The 18,489-nt window shown below is 36.6% G+C and overlaps 1 protein-coding gene across 1 annotated transcript in view; it reads right to left on the reverse strand.

Moving 5' to 3' along the window:
• Positions 1-18,489, reverse strand: part of PTPRC (protein tyrosine phosphatase receptor type C) — a gene marked incomplete at both ends in the record, with an annotated part of 114,091 nt that overhangs the window by 47,639 nt on the left and 47,963 nt on the right. The window contains 5 exons of the mRNA XM_084244488.1: positions 839-862; positions 1,857-1,970; positions 2,705-2,848; positions 5,402-5,539; positions 8,010-8,207. Of these exons, the coding sequence (XP_084100614.1) occupies positions 839-862; positions 1,857-1,970; positions 2,705-2,848; positions 5,402-5,539; positions 8,010-8,207 (618 nt within the window). The remainder of the gene's footprint in view (positions 1-838; positions 863-1,856; positions 1,971-2,704; positions 2,849-5,401; positions 5,540-8,009; positions 8,208-18,489) is intronic.

The following is an 18,489-nucleotide window of genomic DNA, read 5'->3' on the forward strand; positions in this document are numbered from 1 at the left end:
CTCAGATTAGAAGAATAAGAGAAGCTTTCCAGAAGAGGTAACTTTACTTATGTTTTAAAATATAAGCCAAACTTAGAAATCTCATGGAGGGAGAGGGTGTACTAGATAAAAATGGATGGGAATTTCAAGTGTATAAGAAGAAGGGCAGGAGTAAACACCAAGGTAGAATGAAATGCAATGTGGTTAGAAGACTGTAAGTAGTTTCTCATTACTTAATGAAGAGTGTAAGCAGGCAAGGATGCTAGAAGAGCCTAATCATAAGCATATGGGACATCTTTGCACTCAATGTCTGAACAGCTACTGAACTCAGGAGATTTGGTGTAAAGTTCAGAAACATAGGAAAGAAAAGGAGGAGGAGAAGGACTCTGTTTCCACAGAGAAGAGAGGAAGAAAATGGGACTAGTCTCAAGCATCTGCTTTGAGCCAAACCCTGCCAAGACAGGGAGAGAGGGGAAGAGAGACAGAAAGATTATTTTCTTCCTGATGAGCTTTGAAGGTTTACCCACCTTGCATATTTATCATCACAATTAATCCTTACCCACCCAAAATAAACTTGCTATCATTACATTTTACAAATACCGAGCTGAAGTTAAGTGGCTTCACCCAATTTGCTAGGTATTATTTATTAATCCTGGTACTCAAAACTAGCTCTGAATATGACATCAAAGCTTCTTGGTCCTGAAGCACATTGGCTTTTAAGATGTGGAGCTTGTCATTGGTGAAAAATTTGAGTCAGTGAGTTCAACGTTCTAGTGGATCTTGGAAGCTTAAAATACAGGAAAAAATGTAACATGCTCTTCTAAAATGATATATGCTACTTCTCAGTGCATAAACTTACCACAGGGCACCACTGGAGTTGGAGCTGTAAAAGGGAAAAATGCAAATATTAAAATTTAATTTTGAAACATTTCTTCTATGACCATTTTGGGGAAAGGTGGTTTATGAAGTTCCAATTTTGTAGCCTATCCAGTTCTTTTTATGGTTAATTTGGGGTTTCAGAGTTGCTAGTACAGTATTTTGATCACAGAACTTCAAATATTATAACTAAAGGGCTAGTTATATAAAATATTTTCATAAATTTACCCAAAAAACAAAATTGTGATAAGAATAATATTAAGCCCTTTCAGGTTGAATATTCAAACATGCTAAAGGTCCTCAATCCTTGATTAATTTAAAATATAAATAAATATAGCCCTCAGAGAGTTCAGTTTACACTTTTGTTTAAGCAAGGAAATAGGCAAGGGTTGCTTCATTCTCTAGTTTAACTTTTGTTAGCTCTTTGCACATATAGTAGATCCTGGATAATTGCTCTCTCAACAAATTGAGGCATTATCTTGTGTGAACCTATGTATTTAACTGACCCATGAAAGCTGAGATCTCTGCTGATCTCATCTTTGAGTAGGAAGACTTTGAGTGAGAATGGTGGGCTTGCTGGCTCTGCCTTGCCTGGCGCCTTTACAGACACCACCAATCTCTTCCTTCCCTAGAAGCCCTTTGTCTTTGCCTCCACACTCCACGCTGTTGGATCAAAACTCAGCCATTAGTCCTTTGCCACTCAACACATGGAATGGAAAGTCCCATTGATAAAACTGTCCCTTTTCATAGAAACACCTAAACTCACTCTTACAGAAAGAAGTCCTAGTATATTTGGGCATTTATCTACTTATTAAAACACACATTTCCGGGGGAGGCTACGTTATGACAATAATACTAGGCCTCAACACTTCAGCTGTTACACCTGCGAAAGTAGATAAGTAATTACCACCCTCAGTATTAAAATGCTCTATCGCATTCTCAAAGAAAAGAGCCCAGGGTAGATCAGCTGTCAGACTCTTCTGGGAACACATCCCAGGTACATGGGGGTGGCATGGTTGCATGACTGGAGGTAAGGTTGTCACCTATGGTTGTGGAAGCGTTTGTAGGGGCAGTGCTTGCTGGAGAGCTCTGAGTGGATGGTGCAATGGGCTGATCTGCAAGGAAATGAACAGAAGAATAAAAGTTAATGAGCTGGTCATATTGAAGGGTGAGGGAAAAATAACGAAGATAATCCTAACTGAATCTTTAGAAGTTTTGATCTGAATTGACACTTGTTTGCTTTAATATAAGAAAATGACCAAAGATTTATCTACCAATGGTCTGTTTAGATAACTAGTGGTTAAAATCATTAGAATTAAGTATTGTATAGTTGAAAGGTGACTTGAGATAATTCCTACCTGACTCACCATCTTCCTCAAACTATTCCTTCCCTTTCAATTAAAATTCTCCTCATTAATTTACTAATAAGAATCCAGGTTGCTCTTTTATAACATTCATTGCATTTCAGACATTTTACTTACTCAGTCCTCACAGCAATCTTATGAAATTACATCCATTTTTCAGATAGGAAAACAGACACACAGAAAGAGTTAGAAGCTTGTGTTACAGTCAGCTGGAAAGTAAAAGTACTGGATGTGACTCCAGGATTAAAAGAATAAAGTACATCATCTTTCTTCTTTGTCATAAACTTTCATAATACAGAAAATAAAATATGCCCAGAAAAAAGCTTCCTGCAAAGTTTATTCTGCCTAATTTTGTATTAATTTGTGAAAATTCATATATCAGGAAACCTGATAATATATGGTGTGAAACAAAAGAGATGCCTGAAAGTTTCAGGTGCCTGTTTCATTATCCCTACCCTAAAACACCTAGAGCACCATCTTCAAACCTGAGGAGTTATCTGTGGTGAGGTTGTTGGAGGTGAGTGCAGGTAAGGCAGCGGAGCTGCTGAGTGCAGGATAGAGGGTGGTTACTGGTGTGTAAGCTGTGCCTGAATCCAAGGTGCTGGGTGTAGTCTTGTCTTCTGGGGCACCTGAAATCAGAAAGGTCATCAGCATTGCTGCTCATGCTACTAGGCCAGGGCAATGCCAGACATCTCACAAAAGGAAGATTATTGAAGCGAAGGCAGAGCAGCTGTTAAGCACTTAGGTACAACCACATGTGCATTCTGCAATCTGAACGAAGTTCAGCAAGGCTTATGGGATAAATTTAAGTGCAGGCAACTCGAAATCTATGCACCTTTGTAATCAGACCACAAATTTTAACTTTGAGAGGTAGCTTGGACAACCCAAGCCTCCTGGTTGAAAACTGCCTTTTGGAGACATCAAAAATCCTTCAAGGTAATAGAGTGGAGTATGGGCTTGTTGGTGCTAAGACCACACCACGAACGTGGACGAGGAGCTCTGAGTGTGAAAACCTGTGCTAGGGTTTGTATAGGAGGAAGTGCAGCTTTCCACATGCTGAGAACCTCACAGAGGGTGCACCTCCCTGGGGAAAGATCTCTGGGTGGAGGTGCTGACTTCTAATTTTCTTAAAATAGAGCTGAAGATAGCTGCTGAGCTCTGAATTTTTTTCCCCTTTCCAGATGCAGATTACAATTCTGCTTTGGTCATATATGCCCCCTTTACCAGGAAAAGTAGAATTGGTTTGGAATTAAGGAAGTTCCACATTATACTTTCTCTCTTTTTCCAATCACATAGGAGCTAGTTGTTATAGAAGCAAGTGTTGTAATAAAGAAACTGCATGTTGTATTCAGTAAGGATGTTTCAAAGTCAAGCTTCAAAGCACCTCATGTATGCTGTATCAACCCACAATTATAGCCCAGGCTATCAATATACATTCATTGGGGATCTACTAGCTAGCATGATGTTAGCTGTCAAAGCAAAAGCTTAAGAAATTTGAGCTACTCCCTATTTAAGCTTGTTTGCTTTTTCACTGTAAACACCCCAGGGGTCATCCGTTCAATGATGTGATATCAGCCTTGCATTTGTGGTCTGATTCGCAGTGTCTCACGGTGAAGCATGCACACACATTTAGAAAATGACTTTGACATCAGAATGTAGGCCTTCTCCAGGCCCAAACTATCCATTTGAAATGAAAAAGCATCTTCCCCCTAAATATGAGTTTGCGTTCTCAGGTCCACTTCAAAATCCACTAAACTCCAATGGGGAAGCCATAGTATAGAATAAACATCAGTTCTTCAGTTCTGAATCCTCAGAGATAGGCTCCAAAAGAAGGAGCAGGTGAGTAGGAAGATTCATTGTTTTAGCCTTAAAAATAATCAGAGATTGGCCCTCTGTAAAGTTTTTTAATCAACTAGATTTGTCTTTAGCCCTTTGCCATATTCTCTTTTTCTCTTTTCTTGCTCTTTTCCTCTCCCAGCCATCCCTGTACATGTACTGCTTTGAGGCGCCCCCCACTTTGAGGTGTCCACACCCCCCACTTTGCTACCATCACTCTTCTAAGGAAATGACTTTCCCCTTGCTGTGTGGTGACCTTCAATGACAGTTTAGGAGTAGCATCTTATAATTTTAATTAGGTTAATTAATCCAAACAGATTTTTACATAGTGGAATTGGCCTCTGGGAGAGGACTAATCAAGAGGATTCCTTGATAGAGGCAAAATAGACTAATTTGTGTGGAGATTAGCCCCACAGTTTGGTCTTTTATTTTATGGCTCCTTTCCATCCTCAACTTCTGAATCTGTGGATTTGCTGAAAGCTCCAATTCTTTCCACTATGGTTCCTATGGCAGCAGGTGTAGGTGGGATGAGGCAGGGAGATGGACTAGCTCTTTACTCAGTAGTTCAGTGTTTATAGACTGCTTGTGATGGTTTTATGCTAAGTAAGCAGTTTTAATACTCCAGAATCATAATTATGTTTGACTTCCAACTTTGATCCACACTTAGTAGAACCATTTTAGTGCCAATTCTGTGGGTGCTTTCTTCATACCTGTAACCTTCAGTCACACATGTCACTAAAGGAATATATATGACTGGATTTGTAACCTGAAAAATATGATGCTTGTTTTTGAGGAAAAAAGGGGTACCATGAAGTGATTCAGACACTGATTTTGTAACACTTTGTTGTTTTTATTTTTTTTTAAATAGAGTTGCTAAGCTGACAGTTGTTTGAATGGGGACTCTGAGCATCATCTATTTCTTTCTTCTCATTCTTTAAAAAAAAAATACTGATAGTGGAGTCAATATGAACTACTCTCCATTGTTCTGTTTATTAGTAAAAGAGCTTTGAGTAAAGATTAATGTGTTATTTATTAATGTGTAAAGAAAAAAATTCATTTTCATGGTACAATACTTGCCCCTGATATAAAGAAACACATACGTGAATAACTGTTTTCTCTTGAAGAAATTTCCCCTATGTTATCATAATTCTCGTTCTTTATTATTTCATCTTTTGCAAGACCATCCCATGGGGCCTCATAGACTAAGAGTAACTATGAAAGTTTGAAATTTCAAGCTCATCAACTGTAAGTGCTACATGGTGACAAATACCCCTCATCCACCATTATTAAGCAAGGCAGTTGGCGTGCACTCCTCATATTTGCACAAGTCTAAGGGACCCGCAAACCTGATGTGTCATTCATGCCAGCAGCAGGGATGCGTGCGGTAAGGGCAGCTGAGCTGCTGAGTGTCTGCGTGTCAGGTCTGGTAGAAGGCGCTTTCGAGTTTCCATGCATGGAAAGGTGAGGCGGTGTTGGTGTAACATCTGAGGTAAGAAAGTGAGATCATTGCATCAATACTTTCCCAATGCTGATGAAAAATTCAAATATTAAGAGCAATTTGTTATTATTAGAGTTTACCAAACTGTGGAATCTATTACAATGGATGTCTGCAGTATTTTAAGTTCACCTCACTGAAGGTAGCACCCGAGGTTTCATTTACATACCCTGGGAGGCTCCCCTAGTTGATGCTGTCATGAGTGACTCAGGTTTCCTGGTGATTTTTTATTTTTTTAGAAACTATGAACTTTTTGAATTCTCCTTCAACTCTATGAGCTGAAAGTCCAGACAATTCTTTGTAGGCAGAATAAGAATCCCTCAACATACAAGAATCTCTCACAAATCCCAAAGAAAAGAAAAAACAGAAGATGGACAAGAGATGTAACAGATATCTATTTAATACATACACTGGGTAAAACATCTGCATAGACACTCATCATTATGAAAACCTTTTTGAAATGTTAATCAAAATAAATATTTTAATTATACTACTGACAGTTTTAAAAACTAATAAGATGGGGGAAAAGAGTCACACACACACATAAACACACACTCACGGAATTGTATGCCCGGTGTCCCATAATATTACATATTTAAAGTTAATAATATACATGTGGATGTTTATTTGTAACCATTATCAAAAAAAATCAATTTGTGTATAAAATATCGTTAAAAATGAATTGAGATTTTTACCATACTTTTATCAGTGAGCTAAAAGACTGATTATATTCCACAGTCTAAATCAATTATAAACACAAATTAACACATAACAGATTTTATCCCAGTAGATAACTAAAATATCATAGAATAGAAGATTATTTATTAGAAAAGAAAATGTGTTCTTTGATCAGAAAACAAAACAAACTTTTCACGCTAATTTCACCATCTATGTTATTGCTCCAGAGCAACTTGCTGTTTCAAATTATTCATCTTTATTGCTCATTCCATTTTAAACCCTTTTTGTCACACTTTGCTTCATATGTTAATCTCTGACTTTAAAGTTTTCAGGGAAAAATTTGTGAGAATAAAAAGGGTAAGAAAGTAGAACATACCAAAAAAAAAATGGTAGAAATGTCACGTGTGTGTTTATGCATGTGAAGTGAAATTTGGAAATGGAAAATTGCATGACGTTACACAGTTAATTGAAAGTTTGTAATAGGGGGCCTCCCTGGTGGCCTAAGGGTTAAGTCACAGTGCTATCACCACTATGGACTGAGTGCTAACCCACATATGACCAGCAGACCTCTTCAGCTACTACTCTTAGCAATGTATTTCTGTAAATCCACCTGTTCTGCTCACCACTCTGTCTTTGGTGAATCCTCTAACCCCCGCCCCCAACCTCTGGCCTATACCCAAGTTCTTCTACACACACAAAGAAAGAAATAAAAATAAAATATTTTTTTTAAAGTTGGTATAAAATACAAGAAATTCAAATGCTTACAATGTTAGTTAGTTCCCAGCCACTACTCTGTTATGTTAGCTGGAAAAATGTAGTAATGACTAAATATACAACCGTATAATCAATACAAAAAGTCACTGACCATTTACTAAACTGCTTCTTACAATGAATAAATTTCATCAGTATGATACTCAAAACACTGTAATTACCCTGTACAGAAATGTCTGTGATGATATACATGATTGTTTTTCAAAACTGATTAATGGCATTGTTGATCAAATGGCTTTGTCTATTTTTTCAGAGTATGTCTATCAATCTGTTTGCTTTAGAAAATGGCAACATAGTGCATTATCTCAGATAAGTCACAAATGGTCTTCATGATGGTTGATTCAAGGATCGGAGACTTACTGGCAGACCTAGTATCACACACAGAATGATATATTCAAATTCTAAGAAGCATCGGTGGCTTTTCCTGATGAAGATACCTCCCATATCACTCTGACATTTTTCTATAAATATGGCCACATAGTCTTAACTCTACCATTAGGACTCACCACCTTGATTAATTGTTTTTCTTTTAAAAATAATGCAAATGTCCCTGGAAGACATTTAAAAAACAAGTAGTCTGTCTCTAATAATTTTCTGACATTAAGAATCTGGAATTGAACAAAGAAAGATCCTACTTTGGGATAACATCCAGGGAGGGCAGTATTGACAAGGTCTGAATAGGGAGTCCCATATCTGTTGGGGCTACAGAAAACCTAAATGAGCAGGAACCTGGAGAATGAGGCAGTTCCTGGAGATCAGATGTCTCCTGATTTTCCCAGGAAGGATTCCCTTATCTCTGTCCCTAACAACACATGTTCATTATTTCATTCAGCCAATATTTCATAAATATCTTAGCTCTCTCATATTTTATACACTTTAATAAAGTCACATACATAGAAAGTGGACACATAATTTAAAGAAAAACTGTTTCTGATAATGTTAGAATTAAAAAAAAGAAAAAGAAAGATCATTTTCTCTAATTCCATTTCAGTTAACATTTTGATGCCAACCTGAAACATCAGAAGTGCTAGCATTACTCAAAGAGTTCAGGGATACTTCAGCTGAAACAGTGGCTGGACTAAGAGATGACATGGTCTCTGAGGAGCCATTTTCGCTTTCAGAGGTGCTTGCGGGTAAGAGTGCAGTGCTGCTAGCAGGTAAGGGGCCACTTGTAGGAGAAGCACTGGGATTTTCTGTTGCATTCAGTCCTGTTATATTTATGGGAGATGGAAGAAGGAAAAAAGTAAATATGTGAATATATCCTGAAATATATACTCACCTGAGTTTACTAACTCCCCAGTCCATTATGGTATATATAAGCATATATACATACCTGTGTATATGCACAAACCATACAGATAGGATGTACAATATATATGTACATAATGATATGTTTGTAAATGCATATACCTACATGCATGCATCAAATGGAGATGCAAACAAAGGTATAGATATGATAAATAGACTTAAATGTACTATGAGCTACAGAATAGTGATTAAAGATAAAAATGGGGAATGGAATTTGAAAGCAGCCTCTTCCATCTTCCCACTGGGTTGCTGAATTCTCAGCTCTCCAAAGCAATAGGGTACAGGAAAATGAAATACCACACATAAATGTGATTTAAAGAGATTATAAAAGATATCAATGAAGAAAAGAGAAAGATAAAGTCAGAAAGGACTATTAGGAGGGTTTGGGCTCCAGAAAAAAAAGAAAGACAAACTTCTAGATACACAATGCTTTTCTTTTGAATAAATCATATCCAAACAAAGTAAAGACAAGGCAAAAGATTAAAAGACAAAATTCTTAAAGGGATATACAAAATGACCCTTCTACAAAAATGTTTTTAATTTCATAATATCAAAAAGCCACAACTGAGATACTGAAATAACATTTTCTATAGTTTCAGTTCACTTCAGAAAAAAGAAAAATATGACAAGATGTTTATGAAATAGGTCCTTGCATAGCTGATACAAGCATACGATGGCTATAAACTTCCTGTAGGGCAAACAAACATCTTGTATAAAAGACTTTTAATTTTGTTTATGCTCTTACTCAGAAGGTGTATCTCTTCATAAAAGAATGAGGAAATACACCAAAATTGTATTTGAAAAAATAAAAATCAAATTGTGATTTCTGTATGTTGAGATTATAGAGTCTTCTTCTTTCTTAACTTCTGTTTTACATGTATTTATTTCTATGAATTGTAAAATTTATGCCTTTCAATATTTAATTAATTAAACTTGATTTATATTATGCAATTAGTTTAATTAATTTAACATGATTGGATAAGAGAAAAAGGCACAAATATAGGGAGAGAATTGGAGAAACAAGAAAAGAAGTAAAATTGACATGATAGAATCAAGAACTGAAATGGAGAGATAACTAAATAGGGAATTAAGAAAATGGAAATAGAAGTGATACAGTGGAGTTCTAGCTTCTTTCTTTTAAAGAAGTTAAAGTGAAATCAACTTTTACTTTTATTGATTTTGGAAAAGCATCTGTATTTTTAAATATGGAAAAACATGAGGGGGAGCAACACACATCTAGTTTAGTGGCTTATTATTTATACACACTTTCTCACTTGGACAAAACTTACATGAAAGGAAGCAAGATTACTAGGAGGCAGAGATGCCAGGCACCTCCCCATCCTCTCATCAGTCTTCTGCAAAGTGGCATCCTTAGTACTTTCCAGCTGAGGAGCACTTGTCACAACATGGTAGAAAATTCTTAGAGTTAACAAAATGATGTACTAGGTACAGGATTGTGCCCATGAAAAATTGGAAAACTATTCTGGGATTGCAGAAATCCAAAATGATAGTAGAGTTATTGTACATGTTATTTTCCAAAGAAAATTTTATGGGGTTTCATAGCCTGATCACTTACAAATAAATGCTTACAAACTTTCACCCATAATTACATCCAACTGAGCAGCCAGCACATGGCTACATCCTGTCCTCACTGTACATCATAAATCCAATGTTAGTTGTTCTCTAATCTGCTATATGTTGAAGAAAAAGAAAATAGGAGTGAGTGGGGAAAGACAGGACAAGGAAAGGGTAAGTGTCCAGTAACATTAAATCACTATCATTGTTACAGACTTGGGTAATTATGGTTTGTTGGTTTTAGATTAAATTAACTTGTGTGTTGACGGGATTCCAACAAATCTTTTTCCTTTGAGAGAAATATTGCAGCTGCTCCCTTCAATTTGAATGACAGATACTTGAAGCAAAACCAGTTCAAACACCTTATACTCTTTTGAAGAGAATCATTCAAGACTGCTTCTATTCAAGCAAATTCAGTCCAGGGTGTATTAAGAAAGGGTGTTCAGAGAACTACCCTCATGCCTAGACGCAGTAGTGTCCTTGCATACTTCAATAGATACTCCCTAGTTTCATTAATAAGAATTTAATTAAAAATTAATTAAAAATTCAAGTGCCAACTTACGTTATCTCTGCACCCCTACTTGGGCAATATTACTAGTTTCCGCTAAGTATATTCTTCTTGGCAGTATTTGGAGAGACCATTCTCATTTAAGTTTTAGGTCATGATTTTAATCTGTTTTCATCATTTGGGGACTTGTTATAATAGAGTTGGTGCATAGGTAATAAGGTGCTGAGTCATCTACAATTTTAAACATTCACTCCCATTCCACCTCATTCCCATTCCCTCCTGCAGAGATTACCACTTTATACAGTTAAAGTGAACTTACTCTTCTGTAAATGGTAGAATTGCTAAGTTGCATGTAAGTGGCATAAGCAAATCACAACCTGTTTTAATGAGTGGCTTACATATTTTTATAAAATCTTTCTGCCATGTTAGAAAATTACAACATTCTAATATTAGATCTTTTAAGAAAGAAGAGAATATCCTTCTATGCAACTTCAGGAGCATTTTGTTACTGTTTTCAGAGTTCTTTGATTCTTCAGTTTGGAATGAATTATCATTTAATAACAAAAATAATTCTGTTAATAACCGAATTCTCAGAACATTTCTAACTGAATTCTCAGAACACTTGTAAGTACTTCATTAAATGTGCATTATAATTATTAAATCAGAATTCTCATAGTGGTTTTACTTACCCTCTTAATGCAAACTGTAAACCAAATGGATAATCAGGAAATATATATTTCAATAACAATAACACTTAAGTGATACAGTTTATTTTTTTTATTTTTATTTTTTTAAAGATTTATGTATTTATTTATACAAGCACTGGGTACAGTCAGAAGCATGGGAGGGTGAGAGAATTCACCAGAGCCAGAGCGGGGAATGGAACAGGCAGACCAATGAAATACACTGCTGAGGGGAGCAGTGGGCAGCAGGAGAGGTCTGGCGCCATGTGGGACCCCTGCCTGGTGGCTGGGGATCAAATCGGCGCTGCAGAGGCTGCTTAACTGCTGCGCCACTGGGGAGGCCTGATACAGTTTATTTTTAACAAGATTCAATCTCTAAGTTGACTTGTAATATGTATGAATTTATTTTCAGCACTTTCATTGGTTAAATTTAATTTATTTCTGGTAGGGCACTTGTTAAGCTTTGAATTTAGCCATGACAGTAAAATTTAAAAATGGTTATTACAAAAATCCTAATAGTCTAAGAGCTTTTCTCTTGAAGGATTTAATTAATTATATTTATGTTTAGAATTCTCTCTAATGTTTTCAGATAATTCCTTGACCCATTTTTGACCTATAAGGTTTTGTCCTCTAACTTAAATTCATTTCCAACATTAAGATTTAAAAAGAAGGGCCTCCCTGGTGGCGCAAGGGATTAAGATGCAACCAATGAAGCTATTCACAGCCACTGCAGCACAAGTTCCATCCCCAACCAGGGAGCTACCCACATGGTGCAGCAGACCTCTCCTTACTCTCCTGCTGTTCCCCTCAGCAGTGCATTTCAGTCAGTCTACCTGTTCTGTTCGCCACTCTGTCTCTGGCGAATCCTCTCGCCTCCCACATCTCTGGCCTGTACCCCAGTTCTTGTATGCATAAATAAATAAATCTTTAAAAAAAAAAGATTTAAAAAGAAATTGGAGCCCTGCCATGTGATTTATGGTCAAGTTTAAGAAAAGCTTCAATATGCACAATAATGCATATAAAAATAATTATATGTGCAGTTTCATACTTTTATATAAGTTTCATATAAAACTTATATTAGTTTTGCAAAAAAATAAAATAAGAAAATGCAAGTGTTAATTCTTACCACCAGTGGGAGTTACGGATTCTCCTGCAAAGAAAAACAAACATCTTTTAGAAAATTTCAAATTTCATACATATGTATATAAATATGTTAAATTTATGTATACATAGCCATCTATATGACATATATACATTTATATATCATCTCTATATTATTCAGTAATAACAAAGTGGTAACTTTCATCACCTTTCACACAAACGAAAATATAATTCTTTTCCTAATTTTATAGTTACAAAGTCCAAGGGTATCAAAGCTATGCTATTAATTTTTGAATTCCAGGTAAAATAAGAAAATAAAGGAAAGCTATTGAAATTAATTTCAGCCTTCAAAATACTTTTGCAAAGTTTTTCTCAAATGTATTCATTTATTTAGGTAATGATTATATATTACCTACTATGTGCTAGATAATACACATTATAGAAATACAATAAGATAATGATATAGAAATTCCTGTCCCTAATCATCTCAGTTCAGTGTGACATTAGTGCCAAAAAGAAAAAAAAAGTCCCCCAGTATTAGGGCAGAAGTGCTTTGGAAGCAGATAGGAGCATGGTCTAATTTACAATTCCAGGTTTGATACTAATTAGTGGAGGAGGTGTGAGAGAAGGTTTCTTGGATACATATTAGCTGTTACCTAAAACATTATAGAAAGCTAGCTTAGTCCTAGAGGAATACAAAGTTAGGGCTTAGAGGCTTCAGATAGCCATTGCTAGGAAGTGAGGTGTTTTTTTTTTTTTTTAAATTGAGGAAATGGTTTATAGCACTGTATAGTATTCACAGCTGTAGGTTCACAGTTCTTCAGAAGTATGGTAGCACACATCACTCATCACCAAGACACCCACAGTCTTCCCCCAGAGGCCCCTCCTCATTTTGTTCTCCACCTTACCCTCCCTTTCTGGCATCCTCAATTTTATAGTCAATTTCTCAAGTTTATTTTTGGTTTAATTTTGTCTGCTCCTTTGCTTTGTTTGTCTATATTCCACACATGAATGAAATTATCCAGTTTTTGTCTTTGTCATTCCGGTTTATTTTGCTAAGCATAATCTCTTCCAGTTCTATCCATGTTGTTGTGAATGGCAAGAGTTCATCTCTTTTTATAGCTGTGTATTATTACACTGTATATATACCACATCTTTGTAATCCACTTATCTGTCTATGGGCACTTAAGTGGATTACATAACTTCACAATTGTAAACAGTGCTGTAAGGGAACATAGGGGTGCACATTTCCCTTCAAACTAGTGTTTGCACTCATTAGGTAAATGCCTGGGAGTGGAATTGCTGGATCATATGGGAGATGTCCCAGTATTGTTTTGAGAAACCTCCATCTTATATCATAGGGACTGGGTCAGTCTATATCCCCACTAAGTGCATGAAGATTCTTTTTTCTTTACAACCTTAACAATATCTTTTTTCCTGATCTTTTTAACATGGTGTCATGTCTCACTGGTGTCAGCCGATATCTCATGTTTTTGATTTATATCCCTGATGTTAAGTGATAATGAGCATTTTGTATGTGCCTTTTGGCCATTTGTATGTCTTCTTTTTGGAGAAGTGTCTGTTTAGCTCTTCTGCCCATTATTTTTTATTTTTTATTTTTGTTTTTGAGTTGAATTAGTGTTTTGTAAATCTTGTATATTAGCCCCTTGTCAGATGTATGACATACAGATATTTTCTCCCACTTAGTTGGATGCCTTCTCATTTTAATGGTAGTTTCATTTGCTACACACAAACTTTTTAGTTTGATATAGTCCTAACTTCTTTATTTTTCACTTTTTATTTTCCTTGCTGATGGAGTTGAGTAATTAAAGACATCCATGAAGCCAGTATCATGGAGTGCATGGCCTAAAATTTTCTTTTTTTTATGGTTCCAGGTTTTACATTCAAGTTTTTAACCCATTTTGAGTTAATTTTTGTATATAATGTGGGAGAGTGGTCCTGTTTTATTATTTTGCATGTCACTGTCCAGTTTCCCAGTACCATTTACTGATGAATGTTCCTTTCTCCAATGTCTACTCTTGCCTCCATTGTCACAGATTAGCTGTCCATAATTGTGGGCTTATTTCTGGGTTCTCATTTCTATTCCACTGATCTGCATGTCTCTTTTTGTTCCAACAGCATTTTCTTTTTAAGATTATTTATGAATGCAAGAGCTGGAGTACAGGCCAGATATGTGGAGGTGGGGAGAGGATTCACCAGAGACAGAGTGGGGAACACAACAGGCAGATCTACTGAAATACACTGCTGAGGGGAGCAGCAGGCGAGACAGGAGAGGTCTGCTGTGCCATGTGGGTTGCTCCCTGGCCAGCCAGGGACCAAACTCATGCTGTAGTAGCTGCAGTCAGCTTCATAGGTTGCGTCTTAACCCCCTGCACCACCAGGGAGGCCCAATAGCATATTTTTTTAATTACTATAGGTTTGCAGTATAGTTTGTCTCTGTGACTATGAAACCGCCATTCTTCCTCTTTTGTGTGTGAGTGTGTGTGTGTAGAGGTGCTTTCTCTATTCAGGATCTTTTATAGTTCCATATAAATTTCAATAATGTATGTTCTGTTTCTTTGATGAATATCATTGATATTTTGATAAGAATTGCCTTGAATCTGTATATTTTCCTATGTAAGATGGCCACTTTAACATAGAGGGAACTGTTTACAGAGAGGTTTAATGAAGAAGCATTTCAATTTTAAATCAGTATGTTGGAAATGGAAGATTGTCGAAATGCAAAATTGGGCACAGGAAAACCAGGAGACTGAAATAAAAGCATATTAGAAATACTGATCACAAAAATCTGCAAAGAGCTGATGAGACTCAACAACAACAAAGAAAATAACCCAGTCAAAAAATGGGCAGAAGAGCTAAAAAGAAACTTCTCTGAAGAGGAAATGCAAATGGCCAACAGGCATATGAAAAAATGTTCAACATCACTTGTAATCAGGGAAATGCAAATCAAAACTACCATGAGATACCATCTTACACCAGTGAGAATGGCACATATTAAAAAAACTAGCAACAACAAATGTTGGCGAGGTTGTGGAGAAAAAGGAACTCTCCTGCACTGCTGGTGGGAATGCAAACTGGTCCAACCGCTATGGAGAGCTGTGTGGAGATTTCTGGACCTACTAAACATAGAGCTTCCATATGATCCAGCAATTCCACTCCTAGGTATTTACCCAAAGGACACAGAAACATCAATTCCAAAGAACACCTGCACCCCTATGTTTATAGCAGCACTATTTACAATAGCTAAGCTTTGGAAACAGCCCAAATGCCCAAAAATAGATGACTGGATCAAGAAGATGTGGTACATATATACCATGGAATATTACTCAGCATTCAAAAAAGATAAACACGTGCAATTTGCAGCAACATGGATGGCGCTGGAAGGGACCATGCTCAGCGAAATAAGCCAAAAAGAAAAAGAAAAATACCGGATGGTCTCACTCATAGCGGGAATCTAGAAAACTTAAATAAGGGATCAGGAAAAAGAATAACTATAAGAAAGTGAAAATCAAAATCAACAAAAAACTATGAAGCAGAGACACTTTCTGGGGGGTGGGGGCCAGGAGGGGAGGGATTGGGGTCAGAATGGGGCATGTGCAGTTGTATGGGGGAATATAAAAATAAAATTTATTATTTAATAAAAAAAAGCATATTAGAAATATATCTTAACTAGGAAGATAGTAGCAAAAAAAAAGTGAGGGTGAAAAATCCATTCACCACTTAAGAAGTAGTCAAGGCTATAAATATTTGGAAATGAGGAAGGTGGACAATGAACAATAAGAAAAAATATCTAGGTTGATAGTTTAAACTATTATGCATTGCATTAGATAAAATGCAGAAGCTTTTATGCAGAACTAAAGAAGAAAGAAAAGTAGGTGGGGGAGGATATTTTTATATGCTCAAGACTTCCAGGTAAAAAATGTATAGAAGTATTTGGCACAGAAATTGGTAGCTCAGGATCTACATCTGGGTCAATGCTATACATCAGCATGTAGGTGGATATTGTTACAAGGGAGGAGTAAGATCCTCAAACATAAAATAGGGACATCTGTCCAGGATACAATCTTTTTTTTTTTTTAATTTATAGAGGCATGGTTTATTTATTTATTTGTTTGTTTATTTGTTTGTTTGTTTGTTTGTTTGTTTATACATGCACTGGGTACAGTCAGAAGCGCGGGTGGGTGAGAGGATTCACCAGAGCCAGAGCGGGGAGCAGAGCAGGCAGAAGGACTGTAGTACACTGCTGAGGGGTGCAGCAGGCGGCAGGAGAGGTCTGCGTGCCATGTGGGACCCTCCTCCGGTGGCCGGGGAGCAGCCGGGGATAGAACCTGCGCCGTAGAGGCCTCGGGCAGCTTCGCAACCCAGCGCTCAACTGCTGCGCCACCGGGGAGGCCCCAGGATACAATCTAAAGTTAAATTAATATTTAAGGGGAGAGCCAGAAAAGGTGACTTAATTTTCTGTATAGGGGAGAAGCCAAAGTTCAGCAAGAGTTAAGAGTAGAAGGTGTTTCAAGAAAGAAATGGTTGATGTCAAATAAATGAGGACTAATATGGGAAACTGGATTTTTTATTTGGGTTTGTGAGAATGTTGGAAAAGCAAGCTTTATGGGCATGATAGGAGCTAATCTTAGTTTACATTGGAGTAAAACATGTTTCCATCTCTCATTTTAATAAATGATTATGACAAAGACCACAGAACTTTTCTCAAATGATAGTCAATGTATGCTATAAAGGAAATCAAATATTAAATGAAAGAATGTACTGGCTAGTATTTGAGCTACCTTCCTGCCTTGAGATTTTATCTTCTGAGCACAAACTGAACTGAAAAGCATTTATCCCAACAGAGGTGCCACCAAGGGGGTATGATTCAGTATTCTGCAATGACATTCTATGGTTTATTCCTTGAAATAAAATCCATTTTTGTATTACATATATATTACACATACAAATGTATGTAGTTATTAAAGTAGTAACATTAAAATATATTTATAGTTCTCTATTTTTTCTTAATAATTTATTCTTAAGTATTATTTTATTTTTTTAAGATTTTATTTATTTATATAAGCACTGGGGTACAGGCCAGAGGTGCAGGAGGGTGAGAGAATGCACCAGAGACAGAGCAGGGAGCAGAACAGACAGAAGGACCAAAAACACTGCTGAGGAGAGCAGCAGGAGACACAGGGGAGGTCTGCCGTGCCATGTGGGTATCTCCCTGGCCTGCTGAGAATTGAAATGGAGCTTCAGAGGCTGTGAACAGCCTCACAGCACTGCGCTCAACCCACTGAGCCATTGCAGAGGCCCTTAAGTATTATTTTAAATTTGCATTATTTGCACTTTTATTCTCTTCTTTTTTTTTAGTCAGCTTTTACCTGATTATCATAAAATATTAAATGTCTTAATAAAATTTCCCATTAATAGTTTCCTCTCATTTATTCTTATTTCCTAATAAGTTTTTAGGGTTTGTAAAATGCTCATCTACAAAACAAGTATTAAAAATATATTGATGTGGGTCTCCCCTGGTGGCGCAGGTGGTTGAGCACCATGCTGTGAAGCTGTCTGCAACCTCTGCAGTGCTGGTTCAATCCTGGCCAGCTGGCGAGGGTCCCACATGGTGCGGCAGACCTCTCCTATCGTGCCCGCTACTCCCCTCAGCAGTGTATTTTGTCAGTCTGCTTGTTCTGTTCCCAGCTATGTCTCTGGTGAATCCTGCCACCCTCCTGCGCATCTGGCCTGTACCCTAGTTCTTGTGTAAATGAATAAATAAATCTTTTTAAAAAATAATAAATCGATAAAAATAAATAAAAATATATTGATGTAGCAATAAGAGATTCCTTGTGTTTTTAATGAAAGGACAAATAATCTTTATTGTAATTTTTTATAAATAATTCAGCATATAGCCACATTGAAAATATTCAAGTTGGCTTGAATGTCTGAGGACCTTTCACATAATCATCTTCCCTCTTTATCTGAGAAATTCAAAATTTTAAAATATCTAAAAATATGTTTGATATGTCCCATCTCAGAATAGACACCCAACTCTGTGGAATTTTAAACAAGTCAGTTTGATTCAGTTGCATTCAAGAAATATTATTTTGCTGGTAGATTATTAAGTGCTAGGGTTGTAAGATATAAAGGCATGGTCGTTTGTCCTGTAATAGTCTCCAGTGATCCTCAAAGGCATTTAGGTCACAGATGTAATTTATGTATCTTATTATGACTAACAATTAAAATTCTTCCCTTTTTAGATAAGCAAGAGTCACATAAAAAGATTAGGAGGGGAGAAGCAGTGGTCGC

Source organism: Talpa europaea (assembly GCF_964194135.1).
Source record: "Talpa europaea genome assembly, chromosome: 10".
Classification (NCBI taxonomy): Eukaryota; Metazoa; Chordata; class Mammalia; order Eulipotyphla; family Talpidae; genus Talpa; species Talpa europaea.